The sequence below is a fragment of the Sander lucioperca genome, chromosome 21, assembly GCF_008315115.2.
Source record: "Sander lucioperca isolate FBNREF2018 chromosome 21, SLUC_FBN_1.2, whole genome shotgun sequence".
Taxonomy (NCBI): Eukaryota; Metazoa; Chordata; class Actinopteri; order Perciformes; family Percidae; genus Sander; species Sander lucioperca.
This window is the reverse complement of record NC_050193.1, coordinates 13,775,655-13,800,920: the sequence shown is the minus strand read 5'-3', so window position 1 is coordinate 13,800,920 and position 25,266 is coordinate 13,775,655. Positions and strand designations below refer to the sequence as shown.

Genomic DNA, 25,266 nt, shown 5'->3' with positions numbered 1-25,266 from the left:
GTCATGGAAATATAACTATCAAAGGCCAGCCTCGCTATGAGTGATACTGCAGCTGTTTGTAACTACTGATCTTGATCATGCTGGTTAAACATTCATAATGTGCTATACTGCTGAATAATTAGAATTGTCCATCAACAAAACAAGAAAAGTATTTATTTCATTTGTTTCAGGAGTCACTAACTTTTCTTCTATAAATACAGTACATGACAATGTGCAGGACAAACATTTGCCGTGTGTACATGATAGGTTGCAGAGAATAACTTTGTAGGATAAAGAAAAACAAAACAGGTCTCGACAAGGAACTTGGTATTTCTTCGTTGTTCTCATTTCACTCCACTTCGCTCTGCTCCATGACGCCTGTTCTTGGAGAACAGAACAAACTAATCAATGTTTTTGTCCTAGCTATGCAAAAGTGTGAAATCATCAAGAGTCCCATCTGCCTTATCAGAAAAAAAAACGTGTGGTAAAAAAAAAAACATTTCTCGGGATATGTCTTAATATAACTTCATGGAAGGCACTCTCATTAGCACCTTTTGTAGGCCTAGTTCTCCCTCTCACAGGATGAACCACATGCTGTATGGAAGTATAACACGGCTTTGTTAGGGTAAAGAATCAATCAGTCAGTCAGTCAATCAATCAATCAATCAATCAATCAATCAATCATCAATCAATCACCCAATTTAATTTGTCACATGAAATTGTACGAGGTATAATTCCAGTTAAATGTAATCCCATCAGCTCCTTCAACTTGAGCATGATTCATTATAAAGCAGAATGTGGCCGTCAGATCGGCACACAAAAAAAGAGTCACCCGGTTGAAAGGCACCGGCACTCAAAGATCCAGCCAAGTCTCGGCAAAAGGACACCATCGTCCCGACATCCCGTTGGAATCCAGAGAAGTCGCAGTCAGTGTTCAATTGCTCCACGCTTGCCCCGGTGCCCTCCCTAGAGATGGAGATGGATGTAAGATGGTCTTGCTTGTCCAAGTAGTCGGGATAGTAACCAAAGGTCGTAGCTGATAGGCCCTACATTTCCCTCTGTGTTCACTCTGATGTTTACACTTGACTGCTAGCCCAGGTTAGCAGAGTTGGCAGGAGACTTGCAAGTTGATTTCTTGATCCTGATGAGCGACTCATAGCCACACGCCATCACCATCCAATGTCAACCACATAAAAGACAACTAATATTTGTAAATTAGACAATTCAGGATACATTTTGCAGAGCTGACAGAGAGGCGACTGGAGCGGTCCGCTCCTTCTAGAAGACATCGAAATGTCTAGGTTTGACATAGACACAAACAGTTCTCCAATAATCTTACAATCCAGACAATGAAGTCTCTGGTTTTAGGAACAGCACAATACAAGAGAAGACAAGTGTTCACTGAAAGTATAATCAACAAAGTAAATAGTGGTTTCCTTCTTGGTATGTTGTAGTCCACGACTTTCTTCTTCAAGGTGAACCAGCCACCTCAGTAAAAAAGTCAATAGTCAATACAGTCAATATCCAGTGATTCTCTGTTAAAATGTATCAGCATGGCAGAGTGTAACTGTCACAAAGTGTTTTTAACATTCAAATGTGCCAAGCCAAAGGTGTCCTTATGGTTGCTCCTTTTATCAGCTATCACTCAAGATAAACTCAGCCTTCTTGAGGTATCTGAATCAGCTTGTGTGAAGGATCCAGACGTGATCCAATCTTCAACACCTGTGTTCTTTTGGTAACTTCATCTGTACATAAAGCTATCACGTGCCTTTCACATTCATCAGACAGCTTGAGATGCTTGCTCAGTAATCACACATGTAGAACAGTGCTATTGGTGTTATCACAGTTGACTGGATGATGTGTGTCAGGCCCTGTGTTGGTGTAGATACTCTGAGGAGGGGAGATGTCCAGACTGGATGAGAGGATGTTGTACGGCAGCTCCATTGACTGGCGGATACTCTCTTCATATGTTGGAGGAGGCTGTCGGAAATGCAGAAAAATGAGAGTGATTTAAAAACACATAAACAATTTATTTTCCTCCCTTGCTAGAAGACACTGTCCTTGCTATCCTGTCTAGTACTACAGTAGTGTGTGAAGCCATTACTGTGATTTACTGACATACCCAACTCAGAAACAGTATAACCACAGAATTCTTCAGGACAGACAGAAATTGTTTTCCCAGGATGAAAGTGTTGCTTGGAAAACACCCTGAGGTCTGATATCTATCCTCAAAAAAATAAGTGGGACATGTTTGTAGTTACATATACCAATTGATCTCCACGTTGGCTGCCTAGAACATATTTGTCTCCAATGCATAATCTCTCTGATTACATCTGGCAGACTCACACTTCCCGACTGGGTCTTCTTATCTTTTAATTGCTTGGGGACCCTCGGGCGACAAGAGCAACCCTACAACCCTGCCCTCTGTGTGATACACACACCAGGTCGCAAAGTTTTACTACTATCCTGCCTCGGGCTGCACGCCAGACAGGGGTAAATTAAGGAGGCCATCAGTTGAACTCTATTTAGGGGGAGGGAGACTTTTCCGTGACTAGTGATGGGTTGACTGGAAAGTACTGTGTGTTTCTTTGTGTGTGTTTGTGTGTGTGTGTGTGTGTGTGTGTGTGTGTGTGTGTGTGTGTGTGTGTGTGAAAGCGAGTAAGAGATGGGCAGCTAAGTACTGTTTAATTAAGGAAAAAAGGAGAGGTCAAAGAAGAAAAAAAACACAGTAGTAGAAGACGGGAGCGCAAAGCTGCATTCCCGGTCACTGTTTGCATTCAGAATGCAGGCTTTAATTATGTTTGATGTGCCTTTTTCGCATTACCTTGTTTGCTCAAGCGTCAAAAGCTCAGCAAAAGATCAACACGGTAAAACCTTGAAACGCGGCCGCCAGTACAATTCAGTTGCGCGCATCAGATGAGCCGATAGCGTATCATGTTTACTGCGCTCTGAATGCAGTCTAATCTTTGAACAAGCTCTTGTTACAATATTGTTTGACAGCGTGGTCATAATAGAAAAAGCCTGCTACTTATTATCTCCATTCACTGTGAGACTACACATGAGGGGCATCCAAAATAAGATGAGATATGAGCGTTAGCATTCTTTGAAACTGTAATAGGAGTACAATATCTTCTCTGTTCCCAGACTTAACAACAGCACCTGAGATACTTCATTGTCAAAGCATTTGGGACTTTATCAAGCGCTGTGACACTGTTCTAATCCCTACTTTAGCCAACCTCAGTCACAATGGGTCCATTGAGGCCGAAGCGGTCTGCGATCATTAGGTGGATCTGCCTCTGGCGGTCCTTCTTTCGGACGCTCTCATAGGAGGGGAGTCTCGGCAGGGGGGCCTCCAGTGTCGGCAGGCTGTAGCTGGAGGGAAGGCCGACGTAGAACAGCTGACCTGCCTGCTGAGACACACACACAGGCCCAAACACAGAGGGACACTTATGAAGGATGGGAAACAGAAGCTTTTATGTGCTGAGGATTTGTGGATCAGTGAAACCCACTTTAAAGCTGCAGTCATTGAAACATTAATTTCAGAAGTTTGTAATGCCCAATCTACCCAGTGATATGTGTACTGTACAATATGTGTTGTAAGAGGGAACTGAGAGTGTGTCTATATCTGCTGCAACAGTGTAGGCCTACACTGAAGGCAAGACTGATGCTTTAAGTGGCCAATAGCAGAATAACATACTAGACTCTCTCACCTGAGTGTTGTTGTCATCCATGATCTGAGTCTGCTCCAGACAAGGAGATCCCACCAGTGTCTGTCTGCTGCTGTAGTACTGAGGAAGAGCATCCTGTAAAACAAGCAGTAATGACTGGAACAACTGTGTCTCAGAAAGCAAGGCCTTTTAGTCATTAATTACAAGCATTAATCTGTTTATATTTGAACTACTAGGCCTACTGCAATTAGTCAAAAATCCACTCGTTTCAGCCCAATTGACCAATGTTCATGCCTTGTTTAATCACTGTAGACCCTGGCTGGTTTAGCAATACCATAAATTATCTGATCAATAAGACGACCACCCTCCAATTTCCGTGCCTCCTCCCAGTCCCACCCACTCTAAAACAAGACCTGTCAGAGTCTCACTGTATAAGGGTGCAACAATCCTGAAAAAAGACTGCCAGCTAAAACTAGGTAGGCCTTGAGTCTAAATGAGTCTCCTTTGTGTGGGGAACAATGTGATGTCCTACTGTGGCATCAGGGTCCCTAGGCAACAAACCACACCGTGTGGTCTTTTTAGTAGTGTCTCTCTCTTCCCCTTGTAACTGCAGCAGGTACCTCTTAACGAGCACACTCCAATACACATTATGGCCCCTCGTATGTCATTTGGGCCAGCATTACAACAAAGTCAATTTGTTGCCTGACTGGGATTTAAATCCAGCGTGAGGATAAGAGATGTTAGGACAACTTTTGCTGCGATTACTGAGGAGATTCCCTCTGACTAAGAGGCAACAAAAGTGGAAGTTCAGCATAAAATAAGTAGTATTAAAATGTCAGATCATTTTCCCAGGCCAGTGAAACAATGACATCACTCATATTTAGAGTGACGCACGCTAACGACCTTTGCCATAACCCTCACATCGTTTCAGAGAGAGAGACGACACCAAAAAGGTGATGTCAAAGGTCACTTTCCCTCACTGGTTTGTACTTTTAAGAAGCCAAAAAAAAGTCCTCAAGAAAGAAAAAAAATAGAGACTTGTTCTTTTGTCTCCTGCCATTGATTCAGCCAGTGTGAAAAAGCACAACCGTGTAAAATCAGTGTTGAAGTCGGGGGAGGACCCCAGCAGCAGTGTGCCTTTTTTCACCGCCGCAACCTAAAGGAGATCCATTGTCCTCCTTGTGTCCCCAACACCCACAGTGGGGTCTGCCCACTATTCATGGTGCAAACTGAAGCAGGGAAAGGTATGCGACGATGAAGTTGAAGACATGAAATGTCCCACAGGAACACAATGAAAGAGTGTTTGTGTGTGTGATTCCCTCACAGAATAACTAACCTTTACTTTCGGTATCCTTATAATAAGAACAATAAAAAGGCTTTTCCTTTTTCAATCACATACCTCAATTTCATGTAAGAATCAGGTTTCAGGAAGAATATCTAATAAGTACTCATAAATGTATTCAGCACTCTGTACTCAGTGTTTACAGTCTGTCATGTGTAGATTATTGTACTGACCTGACAATAGGTTAATATCTTATCAGCTACACTGTGTACAGATACAGCTGTAACTAGAGGCCAGCGTTGGTACTTTGTACTAGTGAAACGCTCTGTTAGTTCCTTAAATGGGACAACAGGACTTCTCCATTAAAACCACAGCCGAACAGAGCTTCCTGTCAGTTGGAGGGGGAGGTATGAGTCTCTGCAATCCGAAGATAACACTCATACTTCACCCCTGGGACTCACAGAGGTGAGAGACAAGTCAGGAAGAGGAAACAGAGAGAATGGGCAACCAATGAAAAGTTACTTCTGTAGAGTGTTTACATTTCCAGTTCACCTCATCCTGCACCATCGCCTACAGCTTTATTCAGGCAGTTATCTTAAGTAGGTAGATACATTTGGGATGTTGGAGATGAAAAAAAATATTATTAATAATATAAAACATACACTTCCTTATTAAAAAACCTTAAAGATTAGGTTGTTTTGCTTCACCTGCTATGCTTCTAACACTGGGGCTGCTGATGTAGCATCAATATGTGTGGTAAGTGCTTATTCTGTCCAATTCCATTAGAGTTACTGTGGCAGATATTTCTGGAGGGCAGCTAATTCAACTGAGGCAAATCCATCGCCTGACAATGATCATATCAAGTGTATTGTAGTCCTTTTCCCACAGCCATGCAAATTGAATCTGACACTTCTTAATGGCGCAACACTGAGTGCACATGGTGTCTGTGAGTCTGTGTCCTCTCCTCTCATCAGCTCAACAACTGTGCTGGATCAGGTTCAAACCTGAACATACAAGTGAGTCACTTTAAAAAAAGAAAGAAAACTCAGCACAAAAGGCCCCTTTTTTTCTTTTCTTACCATATCTGCATGTGGTCCCTGATAGGAGCGGAGTTTGCAGCACTGAAGATCCTTGCGGTAAATAATGGACAGCAGCACCACAATGACCACAAAGAACACCAGAGAAGAAACTGTTTGAAAAGCAGAAGAGCAGGACATGTTTGATAATCACTGTTAAACAGCCAGACATTGTGGGGTTTTTTCTGGGTACAAAACAACTTGTAAAAGAACAGTTTTGTCTAGAGATGGTCCGATACCATTTTTTGCTTCCCGATACGGATTCTTATACCTGAACTTGCGTATCGGCCGATACGGAGTACCGATCCGATACCAGTGTGTCATATATTTTATTATGTTTTAACATCTACATACTACTATCCCTGTATGGATGTGATATGATTTCTATCTTTGTTGTTGGTCTGGCTCAGGTTAAACTCTTTGTGAAACATGAACAAACACAAACAATGAACGCCCCAGAACTTTCTTTTATTATCCAGTTTGACAGTCAGTTATAACGGAAAAAGAGCATAAATAAACTACTTTAACGTAGATTTTCTTTAGGGCTTTATTACGTGGTATCGGATCGGTGCATTAACTCCAGTACTTCCCGATACCGATACCAGCGTTTTAGGCAGTATTGGAGCCGATACCGATACTGGTATCGGTATCGGCTCATCTCTAGTTTTGTCCTTTTAACAGTTCGAGTTTAGCAAGTTAATTCACTTTGAACAGTTTTGAAGGACAGTCTTTTTCTACCATTTGAACACTTAAAGGTGTAATTTCTCTCTATACCTGTCCATCAAAAACAATGACAGCTGGAAAATAATAGACGTAGGCTATTCTGTCATCTGTAATTATGGTTAAGAGCTTTGAGTGCAATATTTGACAAATTAGCTGCTATCTATAAAAGAAATGAACACAGGAATACACAAGAAGCAGACAAGTAAAGATCACTATTCCAGACAGATAGCATAATCAGCTTTTTTTTAAATTCACAGTTTGAAGGTATAACTTACAGGATGCAGCGACCACTGTGAGTTGATCCGATGTCAGCTGTGAGGAGGGGATGGTTGGACTTGCAGTTGTGGACATTTTTTCTGTGTAAACTGTTAATGTTCCCTTCAGAAATCCTCCTGAACTCATCAGACCCAACACAAAGGCTCTCATCTTATATAATATAGCCTAGTCAGAGAAAGAAACGGAGACCAGGTCTGTCGCTGCTCTTCATTGTCTGCTCGGTCCCAGACAGGGTGACAGTCCACATGCGCTCTGCAAGTCGGATCAAACTCTCCACTCGGTAAACATGCCACAGCGTGTGTGAAGCTCGTGAAGGCGCACTGACGCCCCTCTCCGCAGCCGCGTGACGTCGCTCTGACTCTGAGCTGGACGGCAGTTTGGTTTATGGATGGACACGGCAGGCAGCAGCCACTATATGGCACAACTGATTTATTATAAAGGCTCCCCAAAGCAGCAGTATAACACAGATTACAAACTAAATTATGTTCAGAAAGTAGATAGCTGCTGCTGCTTCCTCCGCCGTCTACTTAATGGCATCCAGAGCAGTAGGTTAACACACCGGATGCCTGAGCTAGAGTCCTGTTACCCTGGAGACTGTGGGGGTCCCGTCATGAGATGATTTCTATACAGACAAAGAGCCAAAATGTAGCATTAGTATTCATGGATGGAAACTGTGGAAAACTTGTACTTCAACATTTTAAACAGTGGACGCCCTTTAAATGATTGCATCGTAATATATTATTATTATATTAATAATATTACAATTATAACCATTTTATATTTGATCTCAAGCATTGCAGATCAGCCTTAAACTTAGAGGGCATGACATGGGATATTTGTTTTTATTTTGATCAGAAATGGCCATGACCTTGGTCTTCCACTCAAAGTAGATCAAATCTTAAATCCAAAGTAAATAACCTGCCAAAGTCTTAAGGAGGCACTGATACTGAAAGAATATATTGAAATAAATAATACAAAATCGAGTTTATAAACCAATATGTTTAAGTAATGTGGATGAAAATATGAAATATCTTGGTTTATCCATGGTGAGCAGGCTGGATTTGTTAGGTCGATGACTTGATTGGATATACCTCATCTAGCCTATGCACCAACAGGGTGGAATGGATCTCCTAAGTGGGTGTTCCACATATTGACTTTGATCAGTCTTTCTGAATTGGATCAATACATTATATATATGTAGGCCTACACAAAAGCAGCAGGGAGAAGGAAGTCAATTATAACTTGAGTCTGGTAAGAAGCTATAGTAAAAATGTTAGACAAGGGTTAGAGGTATGGTCACATATTTTATACATATAACCTATAAGATTAAAAAAGAATTCAACTGAAGATATGTACTGGAGAAGATGTAAGGGACTCCATGGGAAAATGGTATGAGAAAAACCTTTGAAGTTCTGCTGCATGCAAAAGAAAACATCAAATAGGCTATGGGCTCACATATTTTGTGATCCTCAGAGAATAAAAGAGTTCAGAAACACCGCATTGGTTTGATTTACTTGTAAAGACAACCTCACATGTTTTTTTTTTTTTAATATATGATTAATTTATAGATCTACAAAACACACCAGATAACATATCAAAGTGAAAAAGTTGTCCCCAAATGTTGAAAATTAGATAATGTTAGGGGTTAGGGTTACGCTACATAATGTATGTTTGATCTTTGTTGTGGCATGAGTAGGCCATATAGGTTTGTCCAGAGAGAGCTGGGAGGCTGTCTTTATATGTGAGGCATGTAAATGATTGGATAAGTAATTAGGCTGTAATAATTTAAAGGTGTTAAAGATCTTGAACATGTCCATGTTGCATAGGACATGGTACTGTACCAGACACATACATTGTCAGAAGATAATGTGACTTGTATGGGACTATATTAAATGTGTGATTCACAAACTTTTTTTTTTGCTTGTGACACCTTAAAAACTGACTCCTCATCACTATGGCCATATAGTGGTGTGTGTGTGTGTGTGTGTGTGTGTGTGTGTGTGTGTGTGTGTGTGTGTGTGTGTGTGTGTGTGTCCTTGTTTAACTATATTCGTGGGGTCCAAAAACCAGGAATACAGTATACTTGTGGGGTCCGGACAGCTTTGTGGGGCCAAAATGCTGGACCCCACAACTTTAAAGGGCTGTTTGAGGGTTAAGACTTGGTTTTAGGATTATGGTTAGAATTAGGTTATGGTTAGGGTTAAGGTAAGGGTTAAGTTTAGGCATTTAGTTGTGATGGTTAAGGTTAGGGTAAGGGGCTAGGGAATGCATTATGTCAATGACGGGTCCCCACAAAGATAGTGAAACGCACAATGTGTGTGTGTGTGTGTGTGTGTGTGTGTGTGTGTGTGTATGTGTGTGTTTTTATCCAGCAGTTTAACCAAAGGGTTTTCGAGGCTTGGAGAGGTAGCAGTATCCAGTTTTCCACACACAAGAGCAAAAATGGCGAAGTATCAGGTGACCCCTTGAAGGGTTAAGGGTTGGGCTTGCTTTACACCTGGCCGTGCACGGAGAAGGGGGTCTGGGAACTGCTGAGGAGGTCACCAACCTCCATGAAAAGGAGCAAAAAAAAAATGATAGGCATTTTTCTTTTAACAATGTTGTTTTATACAAAAACACACAGTAGAAAAATAGCTTAATCCATCCAGTGTTTATAAGTTTTGGAGACAAACTTTGCAGCAACCTGAGGATGGCGACCGGCACCGCGTGCGCGCGCAGTTCAGAATGCGCCCTGCACGCGCATCCCACTCAACTGGAGTCGAAAAAATGGTGGCCAGCGCTCGAGTACAGAAGCTGCTCCGACGATATAAACTAGCGATTGCCGCCGCATTAACTATCCTCCTGGTCCAGGGTCTTGTGGTATGGAGTCTAAGAGGTCTGGAAGAAGGCGAGGCAGAGGTGAGCCACAGTCCCTCCGATTATTTCTCACATGACAGTGATTCGGTTAGGTTTAATTGTAGAGCTAGCCGTTAGCACTTAGCGGAGCTCACTGTGTGTTATGATACAGTAACGCTAGCTAATGCTAGCTAAGTTAGCAGTAGGGGAACAGCGCCACTCCGACAACATTTCAGTACAACCGGACCAGCCCGGTCTTGTCTGTCTGTCACCGACCACAGCACCAGATTAGTACACCATGCTACATGTTTATAACTAAGTTAACGGTATTGATACTCGTTGAATGGTTGTTAACTTGTTTAAGAAACAGCAGTGGTCGATTGTCACCACATTTCATTTGGAGTCACTGTGGTAATAATTAATAATAATAAAAAAAAATGTGATGATGGGCATCTAAGACATCTAAGAGGGAGAGGTGGTATTTGAAGTGATGCAAGTTTTTGGGAACATGTGAAAGGATTATTCACTGATCATAAACAGTTCATCGGTATGAGCTGAAACGCGTCAAATTTCTGTCCCAGAATATTCAGCATTTGTTTTACTGTTTATATCCAACAGATGCATTTCTCTGTGGGGCTGCTTTTTGTCTGTGATCTTCATTAAGCTTTGAATCATACCAAAACACCCACAGAGGGAGCATATCCCAGAGATAAAGGCTCAAGTTGAGCAGATAGTTGTCTCCACTACATACCATTTAACATTGAGTCCAACGTGGGAAGCTTATCTCTGTGTCTCCCTCGCACACCTGAAGTACACTACCCTTAGGCTGTTCTCCCTTTAAATTAGATAGATAGATAATTTGTTGTCCTCTGTCAGAGGACATTTGTTTTCACAGCCTGTACACGCATAAGAACAATTAATCACAAAAAACACATAGCCTCAAGTAACAGAGTGTTTTGCGTGTGATAGGAGTGTCAGTGAGTTTGTTGGTGACAGTGAGCATGGTGAAGTAGCATGTGGAATAGCAGAAGAGGATGGGTTCTATGATGCTCCTGTACAGGAGGAACAGAAAGTGGGGTGTGACTGAGAGTGTCCTGAGTTTCTGGATGGCGGCAAGGCTCTGTTGGCAGTGTTTGTGGAAGTAATATGAGTTTGGTAACAGAAGTGACCCATGGAAGACTGTGAGCGTATAGGAATCATTTTGTTGAGGCACAACGATACTGATAGAATCACAGGAATGCAAGCTGAAACCTGACTTTGGAACTGTGCTGTCTCCCTACCATGATATGACAAGCGTGGACTGTGTATAATATTCCTCCCAACATGGATAGATTACTCCTCTGTGCCTGGCGGGTGAAGCAAGTAGCACTTGTAATGCCTCAGTCGAGCGAAGAAGTTTGACTCAGAGAGGAGAAAAGAGGGATCAGGATTTAATTGCCAGTGTCCACCAAGACAATGATGTGGACTAACTGTGAGCTAAACCGTAAGCACAAAGCTAGTTCTCAGTAAGTGCGTTGTCATTCCTTTTAATATGAGTGACGCCAGCCTAGATGACGTAATCCATTTCCTTTGGACACACTAAAATATGACACTGGGATAAAACTGGAAGTGTGACATGTCATTCATCATACTGCAGACGCAATGTTCCTTTTAACCCTTGTGTTGTCTTCCCTTCAACCTTGAAAAAAACACTTTTTTTTCTGACATTTGTGACGCCTTTTTTCACAATTTGTTTTTGCCTTTTCCAACGTTTTAAATTTTTAAATTTTTCTTCTACACATTTTCAGCACTTATTTCTACGTCCAATATTTTCTGATATAAAACAAAAATTTAAAATGGGCCAATGTGACCCGAAGTCAACACAAGTTAACTTGGACCACCTGTTTGCATTATGAGCCTCTGGGCTTTCTGCTACCTCTTCAGGTGCATTCAGGCTTTAACATGCTTCAGCAAATACACAGAGAAATGTCTGTAGGAGTCTATAGTTAACTGTAGCTCACTTAGGACTGTAAAGGAGCAGACGTGCATAGCTACCTCTTAAATCTCAACACACCTACACATAGTATTTGCTGTCCAGTGCCTCGTGTCAAAGAAAAAAAAAACTGCATATTGTTATAATTTCCAATTTAGTTTTTAATAATAATTTAAAGTTGGGGAAAATAAGCCTCATTCATTCCTTGTGAACTCTGGCTTCAGTAATGTGATACTGCTGCTCAGTGCACATGTCAGCCTGACATGCAGCTATGTTGGCAGACATCTATGCAAATGCCAGCACGCGGCGTCTCTGCGTGTTTGCAGACGCACAGATGTAGAATAAAATTTCAGGCTTAAGAATGCATATTAATCATCACTTAAAGCAGATGCGAGTTAATGCAGAGACCACAGAGCACGGATGAATCCAGCCTTGGTCATGTTCAGTCAGGGAGGCTGATGTTGCCCATGTTGGCGAGCCTCCCTGACTGAACATGACCAAGGCTGGATTCGTCCGTGCTCTGTGGTCTCTGCATTAACTCGCATCTGCTTTAATCAGTGGCTTGCTGTGCATGTGTGAACACAGCCACGTGCATTTATATTTAAAGCCCTTGTACAGAATTGTGAGGACAGAAGACGAAGACTCTGTCATCCTGTGCGTCGCCCTCTGCTTGCCTGTGCTGTCCTACGGAGCTGAGCGCGCGCTGCTGCTCCCCGCTGCAGCAGATGGTGACGCTGATATGGTTTCACTCGACTTTAATTGGAAAGTGAAGAGGCTGCCTGGCTTGCCTTTGAATCAATACATTTTTGGCATGATGGTGTTAATTAAAAGCTGTGAAAATAAGTGATAAGGAAAATTGAAACATTAGCCCCCGCTGCATGCTTGTCTTCTGTGTGAGAACATTTACTCTGGCAGCTGAAAAGTAAGTAGTGTCTTTATCAATGTTAGCTGGCAAAAGGCATAGAAGATGTTCACAGTTGTCTTTTCATTAATTTAGCAGCTATGAGACACTAAAGAAAAGGAACCACCACTGTTGGAGAAAATGTGAAATATTCATCAGGACTTTGATGTTGAGAACAAATGTTTTTAATTCAAATTATTGGGTTTCTTTAGCAGAAATCTCGCTGTGTCAACCAGGTGTCTCTTCATCCTTTACTTTATTAAAGGAACCCAGGTTGGTTTCTTGTTTAGGGGACGTTTAGGACATCGGGTTTCTGCCGAAAGCGGACAATAACCAGGTGCATTACTCAAGTGCATGTAAACTCACTAAAAGAGGCTTGCACTGCAGTGGTATGTAACAGTGCTCCACAATGCCTCTTACTGTAATGGGTTTGAGTGTGCAGTTGGCGATCCGCAGCAGACTGTGCTGTGTTGTTTGGCAGCTGGTTTATTGGCACTGTATTATCTGGCTCCTTGTCCTACCACACAGCACCAATCCCTCTCTCGTTCCCACCATCTCTGGGCTGTCAGCGTGCCAGTGGCGTGAGGCGAGCGAAGCCCGTGTTCTGCCATATCGTCTGACAGAGGCAGAAAGCTCTCAGCCCACTTACTGTTCTTCTTCCTCTTCTCCAAGTGCACATTTTGAAGGGCCTTTTGTGTGATCCAGTAATCTACTGTGCCAGAGCTGTGATGCGGTTTGGCTAGAAGATTAAAAAATGTTTTTTTCAAAGCCTGCCTTTTTTTGTAGGTGTGATTTGTGCTACAGTAAAACTGATTCCCTCTATACTCTTGCATTGAAATGATACCATTTGGACATTGAAATTGTAATCAGAAATCCAGATTAATGATGGTTGTGGTGTATCCGACACTGGGTCCTCACATCATTACAGTACCTTACAAAGTACCTTTGTGTACAAAAACCCGGACAATAAACTGAAATGTTTACAAAAGATGAACTTTCTAGCTTTTATATTAACTACAATTTTCTATTGGCAGAACACGCAGCTCAACACAACCCTTGGAGTAGATCTTTCCCTTATATCGCTGATTTTCACTAAACCACAACTATATGACAGATGCGTTCTCGACTTATCCTTTCGGGATGTTACAGCCAAAGATTCAAGTTATGAGACACCTGAACAATTGTATTACTTCAAAGCAGATATACTGTAAGAGGATGATGTTTTTGACATTTTAGGGGGTCTATCAAGTCTCAGAGGATGATTTTGAGATGCAAATACACAAATCATGATGTAATACTTTGATGTTGAAGATTTATTAATCACATTAAGGTAGAATAATAATACAAAGCTGGTTCAAAGCCTGTGCATATATCAAGCAAAGTGCACGTCGCATGCATATATTAATATATCTGCCATTGTGTGTTCACAGAACAAACAATGTGTGCCCACACGTGACATACATTTGTATGCATTCTTCCTAATATTATTGTCAATGACGGGTCCCCACAAAGATAGTGAAACGCACAATGTGTGTGTGTCTATGTGTGTGTTTTTATCCAGCAGTTTAACCAAAGGGTTTTCGAGGCTTGGAGAGGTAGCAGTATCCAGTTTTCCACACACAAGAGCAAAAATGGCGAAGTATCAGGTGACCCCTTGAAGGGTTAAGGGTTGGGCTTGCTTTACACCTGGCCGTGCACGGAGAAGGGGGTCTGGGAACTGCTGAGGAATATTATTATTATGTGTCTTTCAGTGCATGTGGCTATCCAGAATTGTGCTTTTTGCAGATTGGCTCCACAAAAAAGGCAGAGGCTCAGCTAAAAATAACCCAGATCAGAAAAATGAGGAGAAAGCAAGTAAACACATCCTTCCCTCTGGGTCTCTTTCAGCGTTTACCTTATGACTTTCCTGGATGGTAAATCAGCGCCTCCTCCCACACCAGTAGTCTTTGTCCAAGATGTTCTTATGGCAATAAAGCTGGGTTTTAAAATGCTGCTGCTTTCTTCTTCTCTCCTCTCTCTCATCAGAGAAAAACACGACGCTCTAAGCTGCCTGACCACAGCCAGGACCCTAAGAGAGACGCCGCACTTTGGAAGAAACAAAACTCTTTGTCGGGGAGGGGCAGATGGAGCGGCAGGTCGGAGAGGACGGGGGGCACGGCAGCCGGTGCGCTGAGGAGAGGGACCAACCGCAAAGGAGAAAAGCCCAGCGTCAGGCTGAAGTCTCCCCAGGAGCGGGGGATGACGGGAGCTGGAGTGAATGCTGCGGTCCTCCATGACCTGTCCAGCAGCCGTAACTTCAGCGAGACCCGAGGCGGCACTGACAGGGCGGCAAAGTTACCCACTGCTGCGATACTGGGGGAGCCGGGCAGCGTGGACGGGGCGCACCAAGCCCCCAGCAGCGACTTTGTGCCTAAATGCGATATCATAGGCAAGGACGCGCTGTCCGCCCTTCATCGCGCCGGGTCACAGCAGTGCCGACAGGAGATCGCCAACATCGTGTGTCAGCATCAGGCCGGGAAGCTCATGCCAGACGCACTTCCTCAGTTCTGCCCCCAGCTCGGTGAGAACGTGTGCACAGGGGATTTCTCATTTTGTCCAATTTACACCCACTGATTGACATTCTATCAAATCGCTTCTCATTGCCAAATTTTCTTGAATATTTCATGAAATTTGTGGTTAGGTCTGTTTTTTTAAATCCTCTTGTCATATCTAAAGGAAGCCTGGAAACATTTGTTAACATATGTGTGCGTGTCTTTTTCATAGATTATTAAATAGTCCCTCCATTTTTTAACCCCCCAGCAGGACTGGGTAATATTTAAATATTACATACTACAATACATACATATTGTGGTTTACACACCAAGTAAGGTAACAATCAGCCAATCAAACAATAGCCTTGTGCATAGCTGTAGTACACGACTGTAGTGTAGTGTAGTGGCACTGAGTCAGTCCTTTATGTCTCCGTCCTCTTTGGCCAGATATATCAAATCCGGTCCAGGCCGTTGGCGAGATGGAAAACAGCCTGTCCAAAGTGGAGAACCCCGTCAGAGTGGCATTCGTTCTGATGGTCCATGGCCGTGCTGTACGGCAGCTCAAGCGCCTCATCAAAGCCATATATCACCGTGACCACTACTACTACATCCACGTGGACAAGGTATGCCCTAAAAGGAGATCACAGGGCCTCAACTACCATTCAGTCTCCTTAATATGTACATGGCATTACAATTGGCCTTGCTTGCACGCAGACCAACGCGATTCTGCATGATAGAAATATCCAAATAAGAGACAGTTCATTCTTTCTGCTGGTGAAACTAGCTTACAGTATTGTTTATTTATGCTTATGCTGAACATTGAAGAGTGTATTTGGCACCCTGCGAGGTTCTGGCTACACTGAGCTTACAAATGCTTTTACTGGTTAGGTCTTCTTGCATTATGAAGGTTAAATATATCCTGTGGGTCTCACAGTGTGGTAAAGGGGATTAGCCTGGATAGAGTTAAGTGTGGTTATTCTTAGGGGCTAGATTTAGTGGAGGAAAAGTCTGCTTTAATGTGCAGCTAGAAGGCAAAAGACAAATGTGGCAGAGACCTCAGGTGTGTCCAGCGCAGACAGCAGAGAAACGGGGGCCCATGGTCCGTGCACCTGTGTAGCCGGAAAGGTTGTTGAGTCCTGGGGCTTTGCTCTGTTCTGCTGCCAAGGGACGGTGGAGGCTCACCGGAGCCAGCGATGAATAAGTAGTCAGTGGGACAGACGCACCACAGACACAATCTTAGACACTTTGCCAACCTAACCTCATTTATCTCTGAGGCAAAAGCCTGTTTGAGAGATGAGGCTCCAAAACAGGTCAGGCTGTACTGGAGTCAGTCTACCAGCTCCTAGCTCCTCTGCACTCCGCCACACAGACCTCTTTTTCTCCTGACGTCTACAAATGACAACGGTGAGTTTAGGAATGTCATTCTGTTGCTGTTGTCTCCTTGATGAACACAGCCAGGATACTCACCGAGTCCCAAGAAGTCCTGGCTAAATTTAGGACTTGTCCGCACTTTATTTAACACAGGACAGAGTCAGTAGCACGCTGTTTGTGCTTCACTAAACAAAACAATTGGACCTAATGTCCCGGAACAATTCATTTACAAGTGTCCTTTTCTGTTAAACTGCCCATTTAGCGCTTCACAACCTTTTATTAACCGTGTTTATTTGGAAACAGGCTGCTTGTTAATTCATTGGTATTTAATTTAATTTAGCTCCAAAGGAGAATTTAAAAAAAAAACCTCTTTTTAACCTACAGATTTTGGCTTCTTGCAATCTCCATGGTCACACATGCTCAGTTGAAGCTATATCTCTCACCACTTCTAATGTCACTGCATAAACCTTGACAGCAGCTTGGCTCTTTGACTTCCTCCATCTCGTCCTTTATTCCCTCCTAAAAATGTAATCCCTGCTTACTGTCCTTTAAGCTCAGTTCATTTTAGTTTTGGGTCGCTGTCACCTATTGCCACTTTGAGAAGGAAATTTGCTGCAAGGCAAAAATAGCTAATTTTAATTTTCTCTTTCTGTCATCATGCTGACCCACAATACGAAGCACCATGTGGCTGATGCTCTGCTCAGATCAAATTCTCTTTCAACGCAAGCCAGCTTTGTGTGGTTGTCTTGGCACGGTGGCAGCTGCGGATCTGTGGGAACTAGATTACGTTTGGGATGCAGAAACGCAGTCTTCACTTAATTAAGTGTTTGACCTTTTGCTTTGAAATTCTCCAGCGGTCTGGCTACATGCATCGGGAGGTCCTGCAGATAGCCCAGCAGTACCCAAACATACGAGCCACTACCTGGCGGATGGTCACCATCTGGGGTGGTGCCAGCCTGCTAAAGGCCTACCTATGCAGCATGCAGGACCTGCTCTCCATGCTGGACTGGAAGTGGGATTTTTTCATCAATCTCAGCGCTACAGATTTCCCCACCAGGTCAGCAGAGTAACATTATTGTTAAGCAACTTCCTTGGTCTGGTGTTGTGCATCAGAGCCTGTCTTGTGTTGTGTGTGTTGTTTTGACAACTTTTGTGTTGATTATTTCGTGATTGCCTTTTTCATTGGTGGCTTAAGCTTTCAATACTTCATGGAGATTTGATTTTGTTGCTGACTAACAGCAACCGCACAATTAGTAGCAGCCATGGCATTTGCCAGATGAAAAAGAGCAATCTGTAACAAAATGAATTGGATTGTTTTTTAAAGATTATTTGTTGGGCATTTTAGGCCTTTATTTGACAGGACAGCTGAAGACATGAAAGGGGGGAGAGAGAGGGGGAATGACATGCAGCAAAGGGATGCAGGTTGGACTCGAACCCGGGCCCGCTGTGTCGAGGAATAATCCTCTATATATTGGCGCCCGCTCTACCAACTGAGCTACCTGGCCACCCTGGATTGTTTTTTTCACTGAATTACAGAGCTGGTATTAAATAGTCTGCTTTCTTGCTGACCAGTTTTTGCTAGATTTCTGGGGATTCTTTTTTTTTTGGTTGGATTCACAATTCTATGTCAACCAGATCCTGTCCAAAGTAGCTAATTTCACTCATTTATATCATCAGACAGCACCATACTCGAGCCAGCATTTTATTTTCCAGAAGAATCTGCTAGAAATCGTATTTTTCTTTCTTGACCTAACCCCTCCTCCTTTCAAACGATCCCCTTATCACCTTCCTGCAGGACCAATGATGAACTGGTGTCGTTCCTGTCGCAGCAAAGAGACAAGAACTTCCTCAAGTCCCACGGGAGAGAAAATGCCCGGTGAGTGTACCAGCTGTAAGATTCAAACAAGCTAAAACACGCATTAAATTGGCGTTTTTGCTTAATTTAATCTGACACCACACACCAATAAATGATAGAGATATTTATTTATTTTTGACAGCAATTTGTAGTAACTCAGTGGTAAGCGATGCATGTCGATCCTATAGCGATATTCCAGTGAGTCGGCAGCAGCCAGTGGGGCCAATTAACAAAGCATTTTAAACTCTGTGCTGTTGATATCACACGAGAGGCAAAAAGCAACATGATGAAGTGATTCTTCAACCATTATTTAATACAGCGTGGCAGCTCAGACAGAAATCGTTTGTTTGGTCATTTACTTTGACGAATGCTGCAAATAGCATCACAATGTCTCTCCCACACATCAATTTCAACTGTGTTCTGTGTTGAAGGTTTATTAAGAAGCAGGGCCTTGACCGTCTCTTCCACGAGTGTGACAACCACATGTGGCGTCTCGGCGAACGCAGCATTCCCGAAGGCCTGGAGGTCTCTGGCGGCTCTGATTGGTTTGCGCTCACCCACCGCTTCGTGGAATACGTCATCAACTCCCAGGATGCCCTGGTGTCAGGGCTGAAGCAGTTCTATTCCTACGCACTGCTCCCTGCCGAGGTAAGTAAGCATTAGGTGGTCTGTTTTTCTCCCACAGATGAGACAAGACAGTTTGATATACAAGTCTGTCTCAAGCTCATCCTCCCCTGCCAATTTAGAAGAGCCTAGCAGCGGAGATAACGTAATACTTTAAGCTTTCAGGCGCAGCGTGCAGCAGTGGTGCCAGACGAGAGAAGGGTTCACTTGAGTTTATCTGACTGTGCGGTTTAATGTCTCAGAGGAGGTGCAGTGGTTTGCTCCCTGTTGTTTGGGGCTATATAGGCATGACCCATTGCAATTTAGAGTCAGTGGATATAAACTGTTTATAGTCTTTGGCGGTTTACAGTAACTTCATTGTCACACAACACAGTTGTTGCACATTGCACAGCACTGCAGAAAATGACGTATTTGCTCCTGCTACCTCCTAGTCCTTCTTCCACACGGTGCTCGGGAACAGTCACATGTGTGACACCCTGGTGGACAACAACCTGCGTGTCACCAACTGGAACCGTAAGCTGGGCTGTAAATGCCAGTACAAGCACATTGTCGACTGGTGTGGCTGCTCTCCCAATGATTTCAAACCGCAAGACCTCATCCGGATCCAGGTGGGTGGGCCAACAACTCATCCATTTCTTTCCCTCTTTCCCACTCTCTCATGTTTTATTAGCGCCAGTGTAGTTCAGGAGCTCAAAGGCCAATTTCTGGTATTCTTTGTTTTATCCGCAGCAATTGACCCGTCCGACATTCTTTGCCCGCAAGTTTGAGTCAACAGTGAACCAGGAGGCCTTAGACATCCTGGACACTCACCTGTATGGCCAGTACGCTCCGGGCACCGTTGCCATCAAGGCGTACTGGGAGAGCCTGTTTGAGCAGTTGGATGGCGTGGGCTCACTCAGTGATGTGGCTCTCACTGCTTACACCGCTTTCTTTCGTCTTGGCTTAAAGAATCTGGTGACCACTCAGAGCAACGTGGAGGCCTGCAGGTCCGTAGACAACTTTTATTTTTATTTTTTGGAGGCTCTGTAAATGATATAGCAGGTTTGTTTCTTTGCTGAATACAATAATCTCTTATGTGTGTGTTTCTCCCCCCCCCGCCACTCACTGCAGGTTTGAACCAGTAGGCTACCCTCTATCAGTACACATGTACTTTTATGACGACCGTTTCCAAGGATATCTGATGCGTCAGGAAGTCCAGGCTGTGGGTTCAAAGGTCAGGGAGACACTGGAGATGTGGGCAGTGCCCCAGGCCACGCTTGTCCTCGAGACAAACCTAAAGGAGTTTGAAAGGCTCAAGAATCTGGAAGTAAGTGTACTTCTTGTCTGAAGAAGATGATGAGGATTCTTCATTATCATTGAACATTCTGTCCTGTGCAAACTTTTAATATCAAGGTACCTTAAGAAACTGCTTTGAAGGAAGATTTTCTTCTTGATATGAAAAATCGGGGTGGTTTTATCAGGGCTTGATCTGACCAAAACTAAACTTTGAAGTTTAATTAGTTTAAAAAAAAAAAAAAAAAAAAGAGTTAGTAATATTAGGAGGAAGGCTAGAGCAGAAAGTGCTAACATGTTCTTTCTCCTTGTCCTCAAAGACGTAGGCGACATTGTTTTGCTGTATTGTGTCGCATAACCCATTGTTACTTCAGGACTCCACAGACTATGAGTCATCTTGTCTTTTGTCCCTGGCAGATCGGCACAGAGTGGGATCCTAAAGAAAGAATCTTTCGTAACTTTGGGGGCGTGATCGGCCCTTTGAGTGAACCACTTGCAGTCCAGAAGTGGGCACGTGGTCCCAACCTCACAGCCACTATTGTATGGATTGACCCAGCTCTGGTGGTGGCTGCATCTTATGACATTACCGTGGATGTGGATGCAGAGTACACCCAGTACAAACCCCCGCTGCAGCACCCCCTGCGGCCCGGTACCTGGACAGTGCGGGTGTTAAAACAATGGGAGCGCGTGGCGGAAGTTCGCTTCCTTGTCATGCCCTTAACCTTCAAAGATAAGGAGCCACTACGCAAAGGTGAGTCGTGGTTTCAGAGCATGTGATTGTTAGTTTAAAGGATAATGCTGGTGATATTCTATATTTCTCCAAAACCAACAATGCATTAGTCTGTCTCTAAATACTTCCCTAAGCATACATCTCACAAACATATCATTTCAATTTTAAAAACAGCTGGATAATGTAGTTTTTGGATACACGGACGATACGTTGGTCTTTTCATGGGATTGTTGATGATAAGAAATAATATAGAAATATCACCAGACTAATTGAAGGTTTAAAGTTTAATATGTGATAACTCATCTGGAAAGTTTCATTGGCTCTTTTTAAAAACTAATTTTGCCTTTCACTATTTCTTCTTCTTTCTGCAAATATGAATGTCCACTCCAGAAGAGGACAGCTGGCTGCATGCAGGTCCTGCAGGTAACCTGTACATGGAGCAGAGCTTCCAGCAGCTGAGCTCCGTGCTGAAGCTACCACCCCAGGAGTCGGCCATGCAGGAGGCCCAGCGTAAAGCCCAGCTTGTGGGTCAACCCCTTGAAGCGTGGGTGGACAGCAGCATAGAAACCTTCTGGGTTACAGGCGGCCTGTGCGCCACACAGACTTCCTCTTGCCCAGCCGTGAGACCTTGCTCCAAGACCTCCTGGAGCTCTCTGTCCCCGGACCCCAAGTCTGAACTGGGCCCAGTCAAAAGTGATGGGCGGATCAGGTAGCCCCCAAGAGAGGAGAGACTGTACACTTCAACATATACACAGGAAGACTGAGGGAGAGCTGGACCTGCACTGGAGAGCTCCAAGAGAACCTGTGTGAACCGGATATTGTCTCAGAGCTCAAAGGCACATAAACAACAAGACATCTTCCTGCACTGAGGAGTCAAGACGTTCTCAGTCAAGTGGTTATACAGACTTAAAAGAGGAGGATGTGACTGCTGGGAATTTGCACATAGAGGTTTTCAAGCCCAAGGACTTGTGTCATTGTTTGCAGAACAGATACACGGCTGCCAGATGTATTGTGTTGTTTTGCTGGCACGCAGCTTGTCATGGCCATTTTACAGTAGCCGCATCCAAGCTTGCGCGCGCCAGTGTGACGTCAAAACGACATAGGTCCCGCTGACGCGCCAGGATTTTGAGTGCGCGAGCAGAGGTCGCGCACCACTCTTTTTTTTTCAGCGGCGCGCGACAAAGCGGAAACAGGAGGCCTGAACGAGTTCGCCGACAACCAGATGCCAGGACTCTCAGAGTGACTGCAAGTCTCTCTTGTAAACTTACTGGGTTAAGATGAGTTCTTTTATGGTGAAATGAAAGGCTTGATCCGACCAAGTAGGTCATCGAATCAAATCGAAGCATTGACGGCAATGCTGCTGCCAGTTCTGCCGTTGTTTACCTTTTTCTTCTTCTTCTAGTCCGTAGAAATAGCAAAGTCGGTAGCCTTTGCTCATTAGCGCCACCTCTGTTCAGGAGAAGACCGTAACTAGTCTTCCACCACACGCGAGTATAAACAGTTACGGCGATCCCATGACGTCACATTTGCGCGCGGCAGGTTGGGAACGGCCAGTGTACTGAACGTTTTAGTCATGGTCGGAGTTTGAAGAAAAAAAAAATAAAACCCTCTGTGCATGTTTGACTTCTGTTTGGGCGCACAGTTTTCAGTTTTTCTCTGCTTTGAAAGAATCGGGAAGCAGTTGTCTAAACTCAACAACAGGCTCCTCTTCATTTCAACGGAGAGGGGAACCTCTGAATCATGTTATTGTGCTTATTTTGAAGCATTATTATGTATGCATAAGGAACAGACAGATGAAGTGCACTTTACTGTAAGACTATATTGTTACACAGAGGTCACTTGGTTATAGTGCGAGGAGCAGAAGTCATGAGTCATGGTTAAGGTGGTCACATCACTTACATTTCCATAGACTCTAAAGCAAATACCTGCCCCATCACTCCCCTGCACAGACGTATCACTAAATACTCAGACGTGTAACCTGTATTAGGAAAAGATAAGGAAAGAGAGTGTAGAGAGAGCATTTCATGTTTAGTTCTGTTTACTGTGACATATCATTTGAACATGTTATTTTTTTAAAATTGTATTTGTTTTGTCTGTTAGTTCCCTGAACTGGCTGTATTAAGTTGTCTTTAATGCCCATTGTTGCAACCAAAAAAAAGCCACTCTTGAGTTGTTTATCTGATCAAAGGAAGTGCAGAGACAGCCGCAGCATCAAGGCTGCAGAGAGCCGGGTTACATTCAAAATTCTCATGAAATACATGACAAAACAATCTCACTCAAAACAACCAGCTACAGTTCTATGACAAAAAACCTGCAGCAGGTGGCTGCTGATGAAAAGTAAAAACCTTCAGAACAAGTGGGTAAGTAGCCCTTAAGTTGAGATTGTTTGGCCAGCAAAATGTGGTGTGCTCTTTGGCTCCAGAATTCTTTTGAACTAATGCCGATTTAGCAAGAAATTTTGAGAAGATTGATACTACTGTCATGTTTTGTTAAGGGTAAATACGAGGCTACAGCCGGCTAACCTAGCTTAGCACAAAAACTGTAAACAAAGGGAATGTCTAGCCTGGCTTCCAAAGGTAACTAAATCAGCCTACCAGCACCTTTCAAGCTCAGTTTTCTTGTTTAACCTTTACAAGAATCAAAGTTCACTTGTTGAGGGGGACTATTTCTTGGGTGGGACTAGCTAGCTAGTTACCTCCGGGAGTCTCCGCTGGTTGCCTGGCAACTAGCCCCGACCAAGAAATAATGCTAGTCCGACCCATAACTGTTAAATTAGTTGTTTTTACACTTCTGTTTTTGTAACTTTAAACAAGCAACATATTATGTGTTAGTGAGAGATACTGGTAACGTTAGCTGGATTTAGTTACTCCTAGACAGAGCCAGGCTAGCTGTTTCCATTTTGTATGCTAAGCTAACTGGCTGCTGAAGGTAACTACAAAATTACCGCACAAACTATGAAAGTGGTATAAGGCTCAACAAGAACACCAATAAGTGTGTTTCCCAAAATGTCGAACATTTCTTTAAAATTTAAATTGTAAACTTGGTTAGACACACTGTTATCACTCCTATGTATCAGCGTATATGCAGTATTGTCACTGTGTGTTTGTGTGCTCTGTTTGCTTCATAGGTTGGTTATTATTCTCATTTCAATTCCTACGGTGCATTTCAATTCAACTCTTTAAGTCCACCAACCAAAAATGTTAAACAGTACACTGTATGTTTTATGTTTGTGTTTCAGCCCGATCAAGAGAATCTAAGCTGCCTTGACTTAGTGCAACGATGAATTGTTTACTACAGGATGTTAGCTTCCAGAGATGTCTGTGTCTTCGGTTGCATTTTTACCTAGTTTTAAATGTTCTTAAATAATAATAGTTGGCCACCATATGAGTTTTCAAGTGACCTTGTTTACCTTGCACAGTACAGTTGCTTCAGTGAAGCCCCAGTTTTATTGATAAAGAGAGAGCAAGAGTAATCAGCGGAACCAATGTTATTTTTCTATACTGTTTGAGAGGAAGTGTATATGTTGTCCGTTCATCTCCAGTGCTCTGTTACACAATTAAAAACTGCTGTCAAATAATGTTGTATTTGACAGCCCCACCGGTTCGATGGTATTTGAAGCAGACCTTGTGTTGTTTTTTTGTTTTTGTTTTTTTTTTTGGGGGGGGGGGTTTGAGGTCTTTTTAGGTCCCTGCTGCTGTGATAACCAGCAGCAGTCCTGGTTGGTAAGTCATCCTGAGCTATGACTCTTATTATCTGAGTAGGCAACCTCAGCCTGTCACAGTTTGCCTCTAGGAAAGCCCATAGGACAGGCATCCTGACTGATGACTCAATAAAAAAAAAAAAAAACACTTGAAGGTTTTGTTATGCTGTTTCATAGTTTTTTCCCTACCACATATTTCATCTCTAACTGAATTGTGGCATAGTTCTTGGTGTTTTTTTATATTTCAGATTCTACTTATATTCAACTTTTTGTCTTAAATTAACTGTTGTCACTGGGTTTCTACGGTTTCTTTCCCTTTAAAGCAGATGGAGATAGGACATGTTTATTTGAAGGAGAGGCGCTCTCCAGGGTGCTGGACGCTTCCTGGTTGTCACTTCCTTGTAGATATACCCAACATGGTTTATTCACCTCATAAATACTGTAAACTACACATTTGTTTTTGTTTCCGAC

The 25,266-nt window shown here is 43.2% G+C and overlaps 2 protein-coding genes and 1 long non-coding RNA gene across 5 annotated transcripts; 2 read left to right on the top strand and 1 right to left on the bottom strand.

Annotated features, from left to right (window-relative positions):
- Window positions 1-133: 133 nt before the first annotated feature.
- si:ch73-364h19.1 lies at window positions 134-7,540 on the bottom strand. 2 transcript variants are annotated; one of them, XM_031321057.2, is made up of 5 exons: window positions 7,004-7,540; window positions 6,009-6,118; window positions 3,690-3,782; window positions 3,216-3,389; window positions 134-1,959 (listed from the first exon to the last, which is right to left on the bottom strand). In XM_031321057.2, the coding sequence occupies exons 1-5, from the start codon at window positions 7,152-7,154 to the stop codon at window positions 1,789-1,791; spliced, it is 699 nt and encodes a 232-aa protein (XP_031176917.1). In that variant the 5' UTR covers window positions 7,155-7,540; the 3' UTR covers window positions 134-1,788. The 2 variants fall into 2 exon arrangements, with proteins under 2 accessions (XP_031176917.1, XP_031176918.1); XM_031321058.2 differs by having other exon boundaries at window positions 3,216-3,386; window positions 7,004-7,538.
- A 2,190-nt stretch (window positions 7,541-9,730) lies between these two features.
- Window positions 9,731-21,964, top strand: xylt2 (xylosyltransferase II). Of its 2 annotated transcripts, none has more exons than XM_031321083.2 (11): window positions 9,731-9,902; window positions 14,738-15,272; window positions 15,691-15,866; window positions 17,469-17,671; window positions 18,410-18,490; window positions 18,901-19,117; window positions 19,525-19,701; window positions 19,823-20,079; window positions 20,204-20,399; window positions 20,783-21,116; window positions 21,489-21,964. In XM_031321083.2, the coding sequence occupies exons 1-11, from the start codon at window positions 9,771-9,773 to the stop codon at window positions 21,806-21,808; spliced, it is 2,628 nt and encodes an 875-aa protein (XP_031176943.2). In that variant the 5' UTR covers window positions 9,731-9,770; the 3' UTR covers window positions 21,809-21,964. The 2 variants fall into 2 exon arrangements, with proteins under 2 accessions (XP_031176943.2, XP_031176942.2); XM_031321082.2 differs by having other exon boundaries at window positions 21,486-21,964.
- A 519-nt stretch (window positions 21,965-22,483) lies between these two features.
- LOC118494063 lies at window positions 22,484-24,949 on the top strand. Its single transcript, XR_004896122.1, has 2 exons — window positions 22,484-24,695; window positions 24,780-24,949. It is a non-coding gene; the product is annotated as an uncharacterized LOC118494063 (long non-coding RNA).
- Window positions 24,950-25,266: the final 317 nt, after the last annotated feature.

Coding starts and splice junctions, on each gene's coding strand:
- xylt2 (XM_031321082.2), top strand. CDS start 9,771: ATGGTGGCCAGCGCTCGAGTACAGAAGCTGCTCCGACGATATAAACTA. Junction 17,672..18,409: donor GCTACAGATTTCCCCACCAG/GTCAGCAGAGTA, acceptor ACCTTCCTGCAG/GACCAATGATGAACTGGTGT. Junction 19,118..19,524: donor ACGCACTGCTCCCTGCCGAG/GTAAGTAAGCAT, acceptor GCTACCTCCTAG/TCCTTCTTCCACACGGTGCT.
- si:ch73-364h19.1 (XM_031321057.2), bottom strand. CDS start 7,154: ATGAGAGCCTTTGTGTTGGGTCTGATGAGTTCAGGAGGATTTCTGAAG. Junction 6,119..7,003: donor CACAGTGGTCGCTGCATCCT/GTAAGTTATACC, acceptor CTTTTCAAACAG/TTTCTTCTCTGGTGTTCTTT. Junction 3,783..6,008: donor AGGGACCACATGCAGATATG/GTAAGAAAAGAA, acceptor CTTGTTTTACAG/GATGCTCTTCCTCAGTACTA.